At 37.8% G+C, this 18,957-nt stretch overlaps 1 protein-coding gene across 6 annotated transcripts in view; it reads left to right on the top strand.

Moving 5' to 3' along the window:
- The window catches only part of LAMA4 (laminin subunit alpha 4), a 163,952-nt gene that overhangs the window by 99,855 nt on the left and 45,140 nt on the right, over nt 1-18,957 (top strand). For all 6 annotated transcript variants that reach the window (XM_064486762.1, XM_064486758.1, XM_064486759.1 and 3 more), the window contains 5 exons: nt 1,886-2,079; nt 5,962-6,078; nt 11,684-11,832; nt 15,071-15,212; nt 15,816-15,912. In XM_064486762.1, the coding sequence (XP_064342832.1) occupies nt 1,886-2,079; nt 5,962-6,078; nt 11,684-11,832; nt 15,071-15,212; nt 15,816-15,912 (699 nt within the window). The remainder of the gene's footprint in view (nt 1-1,885; nt 2,080-5,961; nt 6,079-11,683; nt 11,833-15,070; nt 15,213-15,815; nt 15,913-18,957) is intronic.

An 18,957-nucleotide genomic window follows, 5' to 3' on the forward strand; every position in this document is an offset into this window, starting at 1 on the left:
GTAAAGGAATCTCACTGAGAAGGCAATAAAGCTACACCCAGTAACATTCATTCATGTTCTGATGTCCATGAATGACTTTTAACCTTCAGTGAAAATTTAACATGTCCTTTCATGATAAATATAGGTAACAAACCACAGTAGTATTAGCGAATCTACGACTTAGTAATTGTATCAAATATCAGTTACTAGCTCACATTTACCCCAAACATCTTCATTTAAAAAATAGTGATTTATTTACTTATGATTTCATAGATGACAATTTGGGCTGGACTCAATCTGGACAGCTCATCTCTGCTCCATGTGGCATGGTTGAGCTCACTCACATGTCTGGAGACTTAGCTGGGGTGACTGGGCCTTTCACTCCACGTGGGGTCTTGTCCTCAAGAAAGCTCACTGAGGCTTGTTCATGAGGCAGCAGCCTTCCAGGAGGGCAAGAATGGAGAGTGAAAGGTCCTTGAGGCCTAACCTTGGAACTCAGCAACATCACATTCATTCCATTGGTCAAGACCAGCCCAGATTCAAGGGTAAGGAAATAGACTCCACTCTTCATAGACAGAGTTACAAAGAATTTGTGTCCCTTTTAATCTACACGGTCAACAAAGAAACTGCAGGTTTGCATGTCATACTTCAGCTGTTGCTATTATCTCACAACATTAATTCATCAATAGTTCAAAGTTTTTGTCGTTACTGGTCTCACTTCTAAATCTTGTTGCTTAATGCATTAATAGAAAAGCACATCAATTATTATATTACCAATTTGTTTTTTAGTATAATAGTCTCCTTTATAATTCTACGTATTTTATTTTGTGCATTTTAAAACACATAAGAAGGGGTCTGAAGGCTTCACCAGATTGTAAAGGGGCCTGTCTCACAGAAGGATTAAGAACACCTGCATTAGATCATTTTCCTACATTTGTCACTATCAACTTCTGTTAAAAATTATTGTGAATATTCTAAAAGAGGAACATTCTTGACATGAAGGCATATTGTGATAGCAAACTTACAAGGTCTTAGAAACAGTAAGAAGTAAAGAAAACTCTCAGGCCCCATTTCTGAGTTGGGATGAGGCCGGCAGTCAGGAAGGCTGGCGCTTTAACGTCACAGCCAGATGGTTCCATGCTTCTTGCCTATTTTGGAATTTAACAAGACTGCGCTGGAAAAACGGGACCAATCACGTCTCCCACTTAACTGCCTTCCACCTAGTGAATGCATTTTCAACCACTTTCTTTACTCAACCATGAATTTGTATCTTCTGCTCATGGTGATGAAAGTAAATATGAAACCTCAATAAGACATATTCTCTGGAGGAAAAATAGAATTAAGGCACACAGTCAATTCATGTAACTTTGATCAGAAAATTAAGACATATGCAGAGTTTAAGAATATGTCATTGCCAGTTAATCCTCATTCCACCCAAAATCATGATTTCCATTTGACCTAAAGGAGCTAACTAAAATCAGCTGCCTGGAGAAAATACAGAAAATGAGTGATTGTGAATATCATTTGTCAGTAACAGACAAAACAACTTGGGTTCTTTCAATAGTAAAACTATAGTATATCCAAGTTCCCTTTATATGGTAGAATTATTAATAATCTGGGTGGTCATAAACTTAGTTTAATAACATCATTTTCATAAACATAAGTCATAATCTCAATAGGAAAACTAATAAAGCCTCTTTTTAGCTAATAGTGGTCCAAAGACCACAACAGTGTTATAAAATAGTATTTTTTTCCTTTAAAGATAAAAGAAGGGCTATTTTTGTGAACAACAGCTTCAATCTCTGTTGCTAAAGAAGGCATAGCCTGACGAGTTGCTAGATGCTGGATGGTCTGGGAGGAGACAGGAAGAAGTCCAGACTGAGTTTCTGCATCCTTTTCTTCCCAGTGCTGAGCCAGGCTGAGAATTGGCAGCGGCAGTACAACGATACTCGCTCTCTGTTTCCTGTCGTCCTGGAGCAGCTAGATGACTACAATGCTAAGTTGTCCGACCTCGAGAAATCACTTGACCAGGCCCTTGACCATGTCAGGGATGCCGAAGACATGAACAGAGCCACGGCAGCCAGGCAGCGGGACCACGAGGTACAGTGGACACTCTTAACTGTAGATGCATTTCAGGCATATGCAACATGAAGTTATACCAAAGAGGACAGCTGGTACACAATTTTTTAAATATTGGTACATTTAAATCTTTATTTTTAAAATTATCTGTACATTTTTTGCCACTGTAGTTTGCTAATGTGTGTACACCTAAAATCAAGTTGAAACCATTATAATTGTTAAGCCTGTGTGTTGGTAAGAATGCAGTTGTTCTTGGTGCTTGTGTCTGCATGTATGATTGTATTGCTTTTGCAAGTGAGTAAACGAGGCACAATACCTGTGCCAAACTGTTTTTATACTGAGAGCACTAAGAATCCCAAAGCAACCCAGAACCATGTTCCTGTAAGCATATGTGTAATTTTTGGAAGGGCCTGATAAGCAGATCTCACAGCCTGGCTGGTGAGCAGCTGCAGAGATAAGGAGTCTAATTCAAACTAAGATCAGGCAATTACAAAGAGGTAAGAAAAATTCCCAGACTTGGCCATAGCCTGCCAGGGCAGTCACCCTAGGAAACCAGGATTTGTGCATGCCCACACCTAGGGGCTTAGAACTGGTGGTGATCACCTGTCTGCCCCAAGCAATGCATGCACTCAACACCACCATGCAGCAGGATCTTCTGATAGGAAGACACCTGCCTCTTTGGGTGTATTTATAAAGATTACAGTGAAAAAGCAATGTCAAAAAATAGGAAACAATTATGAGCAAATTCATTACTTCAGTTATGTTAATTTTTATTTTTGACAAAACCAACTTAAATTAGGTCCTCTGCCTTGATTTCCAGTCATTGCTAGCTCTCAGCAAGTCGTTGTAAAATTTCCATAATAAAAGTGAATTACATTCAATAAAGAATAAAAATTAAATAAATAAAATTTTAAAAGTGAATTACATTTATCATCACCATTTTGTACCATTGGAGCAACCCCCTTAGCTAATATTTTTAGAATAGTAATGGTCAGGATAGCATTCTTTGTTTTAAAAAAAAAAAGCATGATTATCTTACACAACAAAATTATAACTGTAATGCAAAATAATAATTTCTTTAAACAGCATTCAAGAGAGTTACTGGGACTCATCCGTATCCTTGAATTTTCCCTCTTTCCCCACCCTCACATCTAGTCAACCACAAGATTCTGCCAATTTTACCACTGGACTATTTTTAGCTCTCTTCCCTCTGTTCCATTCCTCTATGACTTCTCCAGTGTGGGCCTTCATCATTTCTGAACTAAAATAGCCTCCTCTTCTCTCTTTCATTATGCTTCCATCCAATCCATCCTCCTCACTCTGCCCGAGGGGTCCACCTTAATCACAATCCTGACAGTCACCTCTTCACCTCTTACTTTTACTAAAATAATCCTTAACTTTTTCCTTATAACATATGGCAGTGTCTTTGGCACTACAGCTTGTGAACCATTTAGCAAATCACAAAATAAGTTTTGAGGTTGTAACCAGCATTTAAAAAAAAAAAGAAATGAAATAGAGGAGAAAATTTCCAAGTGCATCATCTATAGTAAGACACGGTTTCATCACCTTTCTGCTTTAGTTATGTATGTGTACTGGGTTGCAGCATAAAATACATTTTTTACTGCGCAGCATGGGTAAAAACATCTGAAAGACACTGTCCAGTAGTATAGTCTATGTTTGTTCTTGTGACGTACGGGACCCTCTCTGTTGGGCCCCTGCCAGCCTCTTCAGCCTCACCTCTTGCCGTTTGCCTACTTCACATGTTCAGTTCAGGCAGCATCAGGTACACCAGTAATGCCACTGCAGGCTTTTCCCTCTTTTCTCCTTCACCTGGATAATTCTAGGCATCATGTCCTCCCGGAAGGCATGCCACCATTTCCAGGTCAACACGTGCTCCTCTCCAAAAACTTCATAATACACCTGTGCACATTTGTTTCTGCATTGTGATCATCTGCTAATGAATCTATCTAATAAATGTTTTAATTTCACGTTTCACTGCTAGACCTACAGTATGGCTTAGAAAAAAATAATGCCAGAATTCCAGTCTTTATACAAAACCAAAAATAACCACACAATGTAAGCATTTTGATGTGTGCAAGTAGTAGCCACACAGCTAATGATTACATTATTTATTTTGCCATCCTTCTCCCAACCTGAAAGGATAACAGAATGATAAAAAAAATTTTTTACCAGATGAATGAGACTCTTGTCTGTTTAGGGATTCTCATAAACCAAAGCTTCACCTTCCCTTCTCTCTTTTTTTAAAGGATCAGGAAACTTTTGTTTTATTTTTTGCATATGTGTAATGGATACCAAAGCATGCTGAATGGTGCTAATTACATCATTTTCATAATTATTAGTTTTTGAACTTTCTTTTGTTCCAATTGCCCATCTTTCTGTGGGAATAACTTTGTTTCGAGGTTAATTTTATTCATCTCTGTCTAACGCTGTATATGGTACATGACAGAAACCCTTTAACTTGAAGCATATCATTTTCCAACCACTGCCAATGAGCTTATCAGGCAGTGCTGTTTGCACATGGCTTTGAAGTTTGGTTGTTACTTCAGGGGGTTAGCTGTGCTCCCATAAGGCAGTGCAGATACGAGAGCTTCCAGAAGGGGTCATATCTCAGACTCTGCAACAGGAAAACTGCTCTGAGAGAGCTAGATAATACCAGTCTTTTTTCACCTCCCTTCCTCACATACTTTAAATTACTGCTTTTGTGTAGAGCTGTGTAACTACCTCTCCTTGTACAGACAAGAATAATTAACCCCAGATAGCCACACTGCATTAAGCTTGATGGATTTTGAGGGGAAATTGATTTTTTTTTAAATGTTCTTGCTTTAAGAGGATGTTCAAATGAGATTCTTTTTTGTCCGTAGACCTATGTCTTACCCTGTAGCAATATATTTGGAGACGATTCTTCCTTTCCACTGAGTCAGGAAAGACTGCAGGGAATGAGAAAGGACATTAAGGTGAACTTAGAAAGTTTAAAGTATGTCCTTCAATATCTAAGTTTCTAGAATTATTTCTATGATATCCTAAATTATACCATAACTTATACATTTCAACTCCAGTTAAAATTTATATTTCTGAAGTAACTTTAACTCATTTTTTACTCAGATTATAAAGTGAATCTTTTACTTTTCCCTCTAAAGTTTCATTTTGTGCCGCTTTCAAACTCTGAAATTCTTTGAAGCTCCAGTGTTTCTTCAGAATCACAACCCTGACTCTAGAAATTAAAGCATTCATTTACCTCCTCTCTCTGAAAAAACAAAGGAAAAAAAAAGCATTCATCAAAAAATATATATATCCACACTTGGGCAACTTCCCTCCTCAAAATGTCTGAGCATCTAACATAAAGAGCTCAGAGTAGAAGGAAGCAAGTTCACAATTTTATGCTTTGATAATAGGGCCATTTAAAATTTTTAGGGGACATTAAGATTCTTTTGTATATACTTTATTCCTGTCCAAATGAGCTATTTATGCCTGGTCTAAAGTTAACACATGATAAATGCTTTTTGGAATTAATCCATTTTCCAGTTAATGCAAATACAGTTCAACCCTGTATCCTAACCCTACTTCACATTTATGGATAAAGAGGCGAGGGCCCTCTCTGAAGTATCACCTCTCTTCGAGGTGGTTGCATTGTAAGTAATAATCATAACTAACTGCTTTAAAACCCTCAAGGTGCTTACTTTCATTATCTCCATTTTATAAATGAGAAAGCTAAGCCGGGGCTGGGTGGAATTCCCCAGAGTGGCACAGCAATTTGGTGGCAGGTCTGGGATAGGAACGCAGATCTGTCTGAGTGCAGACAGCAAGCTGACAGTTGGCACTCTCCCTGATGCCTTCTCTAAAGCGACCTTCTCTTCCTCTCTCCCTTGCTCTTCTCTCCTGCAGAAACAGCATGAGAGAGTGAGGGAACAGGTGGAAGGGGTGAACGCTTCTCTGAGGACGTCTTCCTACTCTCTGATAACGCCTCGGCTGACCCTTTCAGAACTTGATGACATAATAAAGGTAAGGACACACGTGACTTGTTCAGGTTAGTGTTTATAGCAGGTTAGAACAGCAGCTCAGTGTCACAGAAGAAAATCGAATCCAGTTCAGTCTATCAAATTACCTGGTGTTATAAAAGTAAGATTAGGTGACTGAATTTTTCAGTTTTTTTCATTGTTCAGTTGCCACTACATGGCTACTTAAATTTAAATTTAAATTACTTAAAAAAAAATAAAATTAAAATTGAATTTGTCAGTAGCGTTAGCTACATTTCACTTGCTCAATAGCACCACATGTGGCTGGTGGCTGCTATATTGTGCAACACAGATAATTCCAGAAAGTTCTGTTGAAAGTGCAGATCTGTCCTACTCACTCTTTACTCATAAATTGTGTATTTTATTAAGCTGACATTCAAAATCAGTAAAAGTCATATTTTAAAGTAGCAATTTTCCAATAAAATGCAGTGAACAAAACCATCACAAAAGTAGTCTTACTCATTGTTATTACCTTTGAAAGGATACCATTTTAAAGTCATCTGATCACCATCTCTCCATCTCTACTTCCATCACCATCCTTGGTGACATCAAAATCCAGATGGATGAACCCACCAGCTCTCAGCTCCTTGAACTTCTCCTACCCAACAGGCTTTTTCTCCATACTACCTTTGGTCATCTGGCCAGACCCAGATCTTGTCATCAGTAATAGCACCTTCTCCCAGATCCCAGTGTCAAACACCTCCTTCCCCAAGCACCATCTCTTATCTCACTTACTCCAACAATTATCTGGCCACATCAAGACCTCTGCTGTCTCATTTACTCTACTCCTTTCACATCCTTTCTTTCCTTCTTAAACAGCTAAAATTATCAATGTAATCATTCTTTGCAAACACCCTTTACTTCCATACCCACCTCTTCCCCTATTGTACTCACTTGAGAATTTTAATTCCATAGCCCAGTAAACCCAAGTACCTTCAGCATTGTGGCCACACCAGAGAAGCCAGTATGACTGGTGGGAAACCCACCTCCCCTTGTATCAGTCTGGCTGGTAGAATTTGCTTCATGCTTCACTAAAAATTAGGAGCAAAGATAAGAGAATTCCCCTCATCTTCCCTCCCCAAGTCTACCAGCCCTCCTACATGTGTATGCATACTTCTACCTCCCTTCTTATTATAATTAATGAAGTACCCCCTTTTCCTGTCAGAGATCCAGTTCCCCAACCTGTGCTCTGAGTCCCATCCTTCCTCTGCTTGAAAACAGGGTTGCTGGGTTTCACTCCAAGAGTATAGCCTCTCTCCTGTTTCACCCAATTCTTACTTTTTACTGAATCATTACTACCAACATACAAACATACTCTAGTATCTTCTATGTTTAAAAAATTAAAAAGAAAAAAGCCATTGCTCACATCCGCTATAATCTCTCCCCCATTACTCTGCTTCACAGCAAAACATTTATAGTTGCTATTTTCACCTTCCGGCTCCCCCCTCCACTGTCTACTGTACTCATTCCACTTTGAGTGGGGTTTCGTACCCCTCCACCAAGACTATTTTTGTCCAGGTCATCAGTGACCTCTATGGTTGCTATGGTTGCTTCTCTATCCTCAGCTTTCTTATCCAACCACTAATTACCCTTCTCTCTTTTTTTAAACACTGGGAGCTTCTGTCCTGGCTCCTCCAATACCCTACTCACCTGATCCTTCTCCCACCTCCCTCACCATTTCCTCCCAGCTGACTTTGCTAGCTTCACCTCTATGCAAGTCCTCTATGTGGTAAATATTTTAGGTTCTACAGGCCACATACAACTTCTCTCCCTTATTCTCCTTTGTTTTGTTTGTTTGTTTGTTTTTCACAACTCTTTAAAAATGTAAAAAATATTCCTAGCTAGGATCTATATAAAAACAGACCTCAGGCCACACTTGGCACTGGGCTGTGTTGGTCCCTGCTCTGGAGAATAAACAGCTCAGTCCTCAGTCGCAGGACCCTCTTCAGTCCCATGACTTTAAAGAGTAATTAGATTCATGATTCCACAATTTGTATCTCTAGCCCTGGGACCTCACTGAGTTCTAAGCTTCTATATCCAAAAGCTTACTTGACATTTTCAAGTAAGAACTCAATGTGGTATGCAGCTAAATCATAATTTCATCTACCACTTAGATGTGTAATAGGCATATTAAACATAATATATTCTGAATAAAACTCTCTTCCCTAGTCTTCCCTATCTTAGTAAGTGTCACAATCCAACTGCTCAAACCAAAACTCTGGGTCTTTCTTGATTTTTCCTTAATCCTCACTCCCATTTCAACAAGACCTGGTGGCCCTATCTCCTGAATCCTGATTTCTGACCACTACCATCTTCTCTGCTGCTACTCTTTAGTCTAAGTCTCCTCATCTCCAGCGTGGACTGCCACAGGAGCCTCCTAGTGATTTATTTACTTCCACTTTTGTACCTCAAGACCCATCATCTATACAGCAGCAGAACAATCCTTTAAAAACGTAACCAGATAACATTATTTATCCCCCAACAAAACCTCCAGTGATACTTAAAGTAAGAAACAAGCTCATGTTACCATTGGCCCTTGAGGCCCTAAGTAGCCTGGCTCCGGCCCACCCTCTGACTTCATACCCCACCCTATCCCTCACTCATTACACTCCAGCCCACTTCTGTTTATTACACTCCAACTCCTTTCTGTTTTTCAAACATACCATAATTTTTTTTTTTGCCTCAGGACCTTTGCACCTGCTGTCCCCAGACTTCAAATGGTTAATGTCCCTGTGAACATTCAACCCAAGTGGATTTCTTACCCTCAATCACTCTCCAACCCATCCCACCTGCTATATTTTATTCAAAATATTTTTTACTCCCTGAAATTAGCTTGTTTACTTACTTGATCACTTGTTTAACACTGTATCTTCCCACTAGATTCTAAATTCCTTGAGAGTAGAGACTGTGTTCATAGCTACGTGTTCTATTTCCTGAAAGAATACCTGGCACATAGTGGGCACACAATGAGTATTTGTTGAGTGAATTAATAAATAAAGATATAATATCCATGGTATTTTTTCTGCTTATACAATTAAAAGCATTTTTTTCAAAGTACTGTTCCCCAAATGACTAACCAAATTACTACAGGCTTAATACTGTCTCCCACAAAATAAATTCTATGTGCTGGGAACTGTGCTACCTTCTGAATAAAAAAATAAATTAAACATAGTTTCTGCTTTCTAAGATTATATAATCTTATGAGTGAAATAATGATGTAAAATCATTGTTGTAGTGTGGCACGTGGATAACTGAACCATGTGGCAACACTTAGCTTACCCTAAAGAGATTAGAGATGGCTTCACAAAGGAAGTGACATCTGAGCTGAATTTGGAAGGATGAGTAGAATTTTCCCAGGTGGATCAGACAGAAAAGAAAGAAAAGTTATTCCAGACAGAAAAAAATATTATATGAAAAGGCACAGGGGCCAGAAAAAATTATGGAGCATTAAAACAACAGTCAGTCAAGTTTGGACCATGGGATGTGGTTGGGTGGAAAGTGGTGGGAAATGATGAAATTGGTAAGAGGAGGCATCTGTTGATGAAGCCATGTGTAGGAATTGAATTTGTTCATGCAAAGCAATTGGCTGATTTTGAGAAGGGAAATAACATGATCAAATTTGCTTAGTAGAGAGTTCACCACTCCTGCAGGATGGTGGAGAATGGATCAGAAGACTAAAATCTGGGCTCAGAGAGAGGAGTTAGGTCTCTCAGACATGAAAGGGCTGAGTCTAGCCTTGAGGAACATCAGCTTTTAACATCTCCTGCCTGGCCAGGGAAATAGGAGACCAGGAGGGAGCAGCATCACAGAAGCTAGGGAAAGAGAGGGCTTTAAGGCAGAGACAGTGACCAACACTGTCACAGACCAGAGAGTATTTCCAGTAAATACAGGAAAGTGTCAAGTGGATCTGGCAATGTGGGATCTGACATGGGGAACCTGGCAAGAACCATTTCTGTGGAGGGCACTTCATCTACACATGAGAAGAAGTTGGAAGGGAGAATAGAGTCAAGGAATAGGTTTTGTTTATTTTTAATGGGAGGAACTTGGACATATTTATATCTGAGAAGAGCCAGTAGCTAGAAAGCAAGAAATCAGAAAACAGGGCCACTGAGAAAATAGGGGAGCATGCCTTGTACAGAAAAGGGGCACTTCCTCTTAAAATATGAGGAAGCTATATGTATAGAGGTAACTATAAATAAGTGTATAGGGTTTGCAGGGGCAGGGGAGGCCAGAGATGGTAGCAAATAGTTGGGGAAAGTCCTGGTTGTTGGTGTTGGCATCTCTGAGTAGGCTCTCAATAAACGACACTGCTTTTCAGCACCCAACAAAGTTCTAAACAAATTGAAAAATAAATAGTAAATATGAAGACCAAGAATATCACCTTTATTTCTGATGCAGCTAAACTGAGGGAGTGGCTTTTTAAGAGATCTCTGAGTGAAATGGGATTGCTGACACTCAATCCCAGAATTAGGCAGATCTGCCCACCAGACTCTGCAATGCCTCAGAGCTCATGTCGAGGGTTCCGCCCAGGACGGTTTTCGGAGTGGAGGAGCACAGGAAAACTCAGCTTTCTGCCGGCAGCTTGCTCCCAAGAGGCAGAAGGGTGGAGGTGAGCAGAGTCTGTGCAGTTATCCCCCCAAATTTACCATCAAATAAACCACCCTCTGTCTCAGGGCAGAGAGAGGAAAAGGTGGAGAGGTCTAGACTCTCACTAATTGAGCTCCCTTTACAGGGAGGGACATCACATCAGGAATTCATAAAAAGTGTTCCCCACTAATAGCTAATGTTTTCTAAATAAAAAAGAAAATAAAGTGATCTGCTGACAATCAGATAGGGATGAAAGAAGGAATTATTACTGGCTTGAGAATGGTTTAGAATCACTAATGGGAGTGACTGGGAGAGCAAAATTCTTTTTAGTGTTGAGAGTACAGACAAGGCTGGAAGTATCCTATATGTGGTCTTTAGCCAAGATATAGGTCTTTGGTTGAATTGAAAATTAAGAGAGGTCACATCACAAGGTGAATTTCAGGGAGGGAGTAGTCAGCACAGGAAATGCAGCTGAGAGGTCAGATAAGATAAGAACTGAGTGATACCCACTGGACTTCGAAACTTAGATATAATTAAGTGAACTTCTGTGTTGATGGAGTAGTGAAATAAAAACCAGACTAGAATAGGTCAAAAGCATGAATTTAAAAGAGATGAAGTAGAGATAGCATTCATAAACACTATTTTTTTGGTAGGAGGAGGGTTTCTATTTTGCTATGAAGGGAATAAAAAAAGTAGGGTAATAACATTAGGGAGAAATATGGAGAATGGAGGGTTTTTGTTTACTTTAGTTTTCTTTTCAAATGGAAGATGGCAGAGCATGTCTAAATGCCTTTCTAAGGAAGCAATCAGTAGGAGCTGAAGATGCAAGAGAAATAGATAAATATCTATGTGTAGCATTTTATACTCATGTAGATCTGGCCTGACACTTAACTGATCTTCTTATTCTTAATAAAGAGGAATACAGATTATCTTTGGTACTCCCTGGAAAAAAGTATTTTAATTCCCTCTAAATTTAATTCTCTTCTTTAATATATTTTATTTAGAATGCATCAGGGATTTATGCCGAAATAGATGGAGCCAAAAATGAGCTACAAAGAAAACTATCCAACCTAAGCAACCTCAGTTATGATTTAGTCCAGGAAGCTGTTGACCATGCACAGAACCTTCAACAAGAGGCTGATGAACTGAGCAGGTAATATCCTGGTTTTAGAAATGTAAATATCTACATAGGCTGAATGATTTATTTTTATTCAATTCCACATGACAAGGTTACTGGGATACAGTGTTAGCAGGTTGGTTTTAGGGTTGAGTTTGCTTGTTTGTTTATCTGTTTGTTGCTTGATCAGTCTGACAGCCAATTACTGTTTATTACGGTTGCTTTGAGGAGAAAGTTCTTTGATTTTAAAAAATCTATCAGATCAGAGAGCTGTGTTGTTGGGGCTAGGGGTGGTTCCATTCCACAATTATTAATAGGATTACCTAACACATTTTAGTTAGGGACATAACTGCTGCAGAAAATATCATCAAGAAATCAGATCCCTCTACAAGTTCTAACTCTGCCATCATAGCCTATTTCTTTCACAGACAGAATTAGCTTTCTGCATTCAAGTGTCCTAAATAAAGCTGGTTGGAAGTTGGCAATCCAGAAGACTTCTGGTAAATACTCTGGCCACTCCACAGTGCCCAATAGGAACTGATTTCAGCACCTGTTAAGATAAAATCAATTGATAATTTTCCTCACAGCATCTAGAATGGAGTCATGCACCCCTTGAACACTCATTTAATGTTAATTGAAATGTACAAAAAGATTGGAATTGAATTCATGACCCTGAAGTAGTAGGTAAATAATGAGATCATTATAGAAAAAGATCACAAATCTGGTGATTAGAAACAAGCGTTGGTAAAAGTTATGAATAAAATAAGAACCAGTATTCACTTCTGTTCAAAACTTGAATTACCCTTTTTATTCTTGATTGCCAAAATTTTCAGATATCCTTCCAACTCTCCCAAGAAGAGGGAGCAGGAGTGGGTATGGGAATGAAGAGATCACATGTAAAACCTTGGTGTGTGAGGTGGTGTTATAAACAGCTCAGTGTCATGCTCTCAGGAAATGTGCTTTTGATCAAGCCAATAAAATGAAGCTTGGGTAAAATACTGGTTTTTTGGTAATATACTGTATTGGTAAATTATTGTCTTTGAGATCCATCCTCTGTTATTGTTCTTTTGTCAAGTTAGTAACTACATGCCACTGAATGGGATCCCAACACATACCTTCTCTAAATGCCACCTGCAGCAGACAGTATTCTAGTATAATTCTAGGGAAGTTATCCCAAGCTTTACATGAAACATAATCAGAAATATTAATCACCCTAAAGTCCCTTTAATGTTTAGTGTATGTCTTATTACATATATTCAGGAAAACACCCACATTTATAGATGTCTTCCCTTCAAAATGTGAGTACTCTTCAACATCTATCTGGTGTACCCAGTGATTTGCATGTTGTGCCCTATCCAGAGATAAACATAATTCATCAAGAAGTTTCCATTTCAAAAGTACATTTTTATTTTGTATATCAATGTTATACCTGTTTTGTGTCTAGTAATGAAAACAAAGTGGTAAAGGCTTTGTTTCAAGTTCTTTAATATATTTGCTCACCACTTTAGCCATCAAAATTTTTAAATATTAATAAATAACTGTAAAATTTTATTCCCTTTACCCCTTTCTTTCAAAACTTCCTCAGGCTTACTCTCTGTGCCATTCTGAGAACAAAAGGTTGTGGGGGAAAACAAGTTGCAAGTTTTGGGATCAGAATTACCTCTAGAACAAGACACCATCATGACTTCTGTGGACCATTAAAAACGTTTTAAATTATATGTCATGATTTATACATTGATATAAAGGCTAATTTAATCATTATTGTTATCATTTTTTTCTTCTGATTAAAAAAAAAATACATGAAACCTTGTCTTTGAGGGCCCCTACTATGCCTAATGGATGTCAGCCCTACTGCAGAGGAGCCAGAATGACAATGAACTTGGACACAAGAAAAGAAAATTGCCAGGGAGATACAGAGGATGTCGCTCTGAGCCTAAGCAAGCATACAGGGACTGAAACTAGATGGAGGAGGCTGATGAACATTGACTAAGCTCAATAAGTCAGGACAGTTTGAAGAGAGGAGCCAGTGTAAGATCTGCTGTGTCATGTACTGCATCACAGAGAATCTTCTGGAAGTTACTGATGAATAAAGCAATACTAGTCATCAATATCTGATGACAAAAAACCTGGAGCTGGTGAATTTAAGACAGTAAAATTAAGACAAGGGATTTAGGATGAGCTGCAAAATGCAGGGTGGAGTTTACATCATAGAGGAAGAAGTGTTTGTCAGTAATATGAATTATTGTGTGGATACACGTACAGTTTGAAATTCCCATTTAGAAAATAGTTTAGGTGTAATAATAAGCCCTGAGGTTTACTGGATGCCAGGCATGGGTACCAAGCGTCATACATATTTTATCCCTGTTGGGCCTCATATGAATCCTCTGAGGCACATACCGTTATCAGCCCCCATGTGAGGGTCATGCCCAGTGCATGACAGTTATCAGTAAATGTCAGAGGAACTATACAAGGGCCAGAAGGAGACAAAGGCAGAGAACCTGGTTTCAGGGCAGCGGTGGTTATGAGGTGAGGGTGTGCAATTGAGGGGAACAGCTGCGCCTCAGGAGTGAAGCAGACCTTAACCGTGTTTGCCCTGGGCAAGTTATGCACCCTCTCTCAGAGCCTCAGCTACTTTTGTGAAAAAGGAATAACGATGTCTATTTCATGGGTGTAGTAAGAATTATAGACATAATATATGGAACGGGGCTAGCCCAGTATCTGCCTATATATGCTCCATACATGTTATTCACTTTCTTAAAGAAAAATATAATGTGTTATATAAAAGAGGAAAATAAGATTGAATAAATAGAGTGAAACCAACTAGTACCTAACAGCATGCTGAGGTCATGCACCCTCTCTGAGAGCCTTAGTTTCTTTGACAGGAAAGGAATAACAATGTTGATTCAGGTAAGTAACAGTGGGGGGTGATTGCAGGTTCATTCCTCTGCCTGACACCACCACATAAACAAACTTTTGCTTGAAGAGGTGCAGATGCTGTTTTTAAATCAGCATTTCCTTTCCCTGTGGCTACTGCCAAGCAGGCAGCTGTCAAGGAGCCAAAACAAGGTGAAGTTTTGGGGGCACCAAAGGCAGAGGAATGCAAAGAAAACATGGCCCTCGAAAAGGCAGCTCTAGAAAACCTTGCTCAGCCAGGTAACTTTAAATAATAGGAAGGAAGTACCTGTGGTCCCAGAAGTATTCAAATCAAAATCTAAAAATGGCTCTGTTTCCCAAGGAGGTAAGAAGAAATAATGCCAAGTTTGTTCACTAACAGGAATTTGCACAGTTCAGATATGAATGGGCTGGTACAGAAGGCTCTGGACGCCTCAAATGTCTATGAAAACATCGCCAATTATGTTAGTGAAGCCAATGAAACGGCAGAACAGGCTCTGAACATCACTGACCGAATTTACGACGTGAGCATTCCCTTATTTTAATGTTCATTTGTATGTTGCCTTTTTCCGGCTTATGACTTTTCTGTTTCCTAATGTCATCTCTTGAGCTTCCAATGTAATACAAATGGCAGAAAGGGTAGGAGAACTAAAAAAGATCATGTTATTTATGTTATGAATGTTTCAGTAGTACAAGTTCAAGATGTGTCATACTCCAGTCAGTGAATGCCAGTTCCTTTGACAGCTTTTTTAAGCCAAAAGCCCTAAATAAAATATTTTCAAGACTAGCTTATACTGATAGAAAAGATGCCTTATGCATACATTCAGATTTCTTCAACTGAAAAGTTATTTATTCAACTGCTTCTTCATGACAAGCACTTTGATGGGGCCTTGGCCAGGCACTGTTGTAGGTTCACTGAATTTTCCTCAAATACCATTTATCTTGAAAATGTCAAGCATTTTGTTTTCTCGTGTTCACATTTGACCTTGATTTTGAGCTATGAAAATGAAGCTGTATGAATTTAGCTTGGTGTTTAGAAGATAAACTGTGTCATTTAAATCTTAAAACCATGAAAAGTTGATTTCTTCTGCTGTCATTCTTACACTTTCCACCCAATTCCTTCGTAGGCTGTGAGTGGGATTGATACGCAAATCATTTACCATAAAGATGAGAGTGAGAACCTCCTCAATCAAGCCAGAGAGCTGCAAGCAAGGGCAGATTCTAGTAAATATCCTCACTTCCCTGTCTTCCTTCTGATTTATAGCCACTTCCCTCCTTTCACAGTGTTTCTGCATGTAAACAGAGGTTTCAAATTTCTAGGATTAAAAAGTAAATTATATTTCATTCAAATAGTGCATTAATAGCTCCTGCTCAGAGTGCAGGTATAAAGAAGCCAGGATTGGGTATTTTAAAATAAATTGTGGTTTTAAAAAAGATTCCATGTAGTAAAATTATATGGAAACATAGAGTTATCCAGCATGTAGTGGATATTCTTGCTAATCAAAAAGGCTAATTAATAGAAACCTACTATAAATACCAAGTTTTAAGATGATACCATAAAATGCACTTAACAGTAAAATTACATTGCACATAATTTAACCTTTCTTGAACAATTCAGAAGGCCCTTTAAAATTTTATCATGAAAGGATGAGTCATCACTGGGAGGGTCAGGAGGACAGAGTACCACAAAGCCATCTGGTTATTTGCACTTTCTTGTAGTTTGTGTTCTACGTGTTTGCTGTATTTAGGACAAGCGTAATGACCATATGGAAAGAAGCACTTCCAAAGGCGGGTGTCTGCATCTGCTAAATCAAGTCCATCCAAGAGTGGGAGAGGGAGGAAAAAATAAAAGTGAGATCATTTTAGTTAATTTTGAATCTTGTGAGTTACTTTTAAAAGCAATCAAACTAAGAATTTTACTAAACATTTCTCATTTCTGAGGTAATGAGCTCATTCCTAAGAATATTCAAGCATTGACTAATGAGGTTGGAAATCCATTATCTAGCTAACTTCTACCACCTAGAAACAAAGACCAAGTTTGAAACTGAAAATTTCATGTGATTTTATCAAAGCAATTAATCTCAAGTCTGTGCATTTTCTCTCTTTTTTTAAACGTAGAGCCACTATATAGAGAGAAACAAATGCATTTATTTTTCATATGCCGACTGTTTAACTATTTAATTACCATAAAGCAGCTATTATTTTCTCTTTTCTGAATAAACAAAGGCAGTAGAAATGCTGTTTCTTCATTCTAATTAATTTATTGTACAAGTCTAGTCTTAAATATGCTGTTTGGAAAAGAATTAGAATATTAGCAATAAAGAATTAGAATATTAATAGTAAAATATTGCAAAATAAATTTTGCCATATCTATGGATTGCTTTTGTTTGTGAAGACCAGAATATGTGGGTCTTCATAATGCAGTGACTTAAATATTGATAACTGATAAATATTTCCTTGATAATTTGCAAGATATTTGATCAATTCTGTCATTATTGAATTACTGAAGTCATGAAAGCAGTTTTTCTGTTCTGAATAAATCTCCTCAAAGTTTCATATTTTATGTGCAAATAAATCTCTCTGCTTTGGTCTTTGAATATTTTGTAGATCTGGTCACCTATTTCATGATATTATTTGGTTAAATCCCTTCATAAATTTATTTACAAAAGGGACACTAATGGGAGTTAGGACTGTGTGGATCAGAACTTGCCTCCCTTTAGATAATACATGTTTGTAATATAAATTTAGATTTCAAATTGAGCCACATTCATCTACTCAGTTATGTTACAACTTCAGATCACTGTTAATTCATTTCCAAATGAGTTTCAGTGATCAGTAATCTTTATTTACCAGATTTCCTTTTCTTCATTATTTATAGCAAATGGCAATCTATAATAAACTCGAGAAGCTGCTATTTAAAGAAATCTTCTTCTAAATTCATTTGTAAAATGAAAAATGTTTATGTAAGACGGTAGTTCCAAATGGGACAGACATTTTATAAAAAATTTCTTCTTATAAAATCCAGCCCAAAATAGATTTCCTTTCTCCTATTTTTATCAAAAACTCCAAATATAGTTAAACATATTCTTTCTCAACATACCAGCCACTGCTTTTTGCAATAACAAGACCCAAAAGGAAGAGCTGAATAGATTGCTTGTATCACAATATCCAAAAGTTGAAACTAAAAGAGAGAGAAAGGTTGCAAAACAACTACAAAGTATGTTTAGGACCCTCCTTGAATTCCGGGAATTACCTGCACTGCCCAGAGGAAACAAGAAAGAAGTGCTTGTACTTTGGCTACATTGTACTTGGTACAAGTACATTGACAGAATCAGCTAAACATCACCTGTTATATACCCATTATACACATGTATGGAGGGAAAAGATAACTGAACAATAAATCAAGCACACCAAGATTGTATAATAGAAAAGGCAGTACACCATTGGAGAGTATATGTTTGCTAGCTTGTTGGAAAGAAAGAAAAGAAGAATGGGAATTGAAGAAATTTTTTTCTGTTTGTCAAGAAACATAAATTTCCTGATGCTTTGGAGGTAAACAAAGCAGGAAAGCAAGAATTCTTGGGAAACTTGATCCTTCAGTTCAGATGATAAGATACTACATCATAACTTGTTTGGATTTGCCTCAGGGCAACCCCAGTTTAAGGTCTATGCTTTAAGCACACTTTCAAGAATAATTTTGTAAGAAAAGGACTAATTATCAAAACTGATACAAAAACTAATAGAAAAATCTGATAGAACTGTATGTACATATGTATGTATAATAAATCTAACCAGTAATTAAGCCCTCCCACAAAGAAATCTCAAGGCTCAGATGGCTTCACCAGTGAATCCTCCCAAACATTCAAAGAAGAAATAACACTATTAGCGTATAAATTCTTTTGGAAAATAGAAAAAGAGGAAATATTCTCTTTTTCTATGAGCCAACAAAACTTAGATATCAATACCTAAGGACATTCATAAACAAGGAAGAGTATAAGCCAAATTCTATCATAAACAGAGATGTGAAAATCCTAAAGATATTAACAAGTCAAATCTAGATACATGGAAATAGTAATACATGACCAAGTTAGGTTTATTCCAGGATCTCAAGGATATTTTTAAACATCAATAGCAATTCACCAGATTTACAGAACATAGAAGAAAATTCATATGCTTATCTCACTACATGCAGGAAGATCATTTAACAAAACTCACTACCCATTCATGTTTAAAAAAACTCATAGCAAACTAGGGATAGAAGGAAGCTTC

This window comes from Camelus dromedarius, chromosome 6, assembly GCF_036321535.1.
Source record: "Camelus dromedarius isolate mCamDro1 chromosome 6, mCamDro1.pat, whole genome shotgun sequence".
NCBI lineage: Eukaryota > Metazoa > Chordata > Mammalia > Artiodactyla > Camelidae > Camelus > Camelus dromedarius.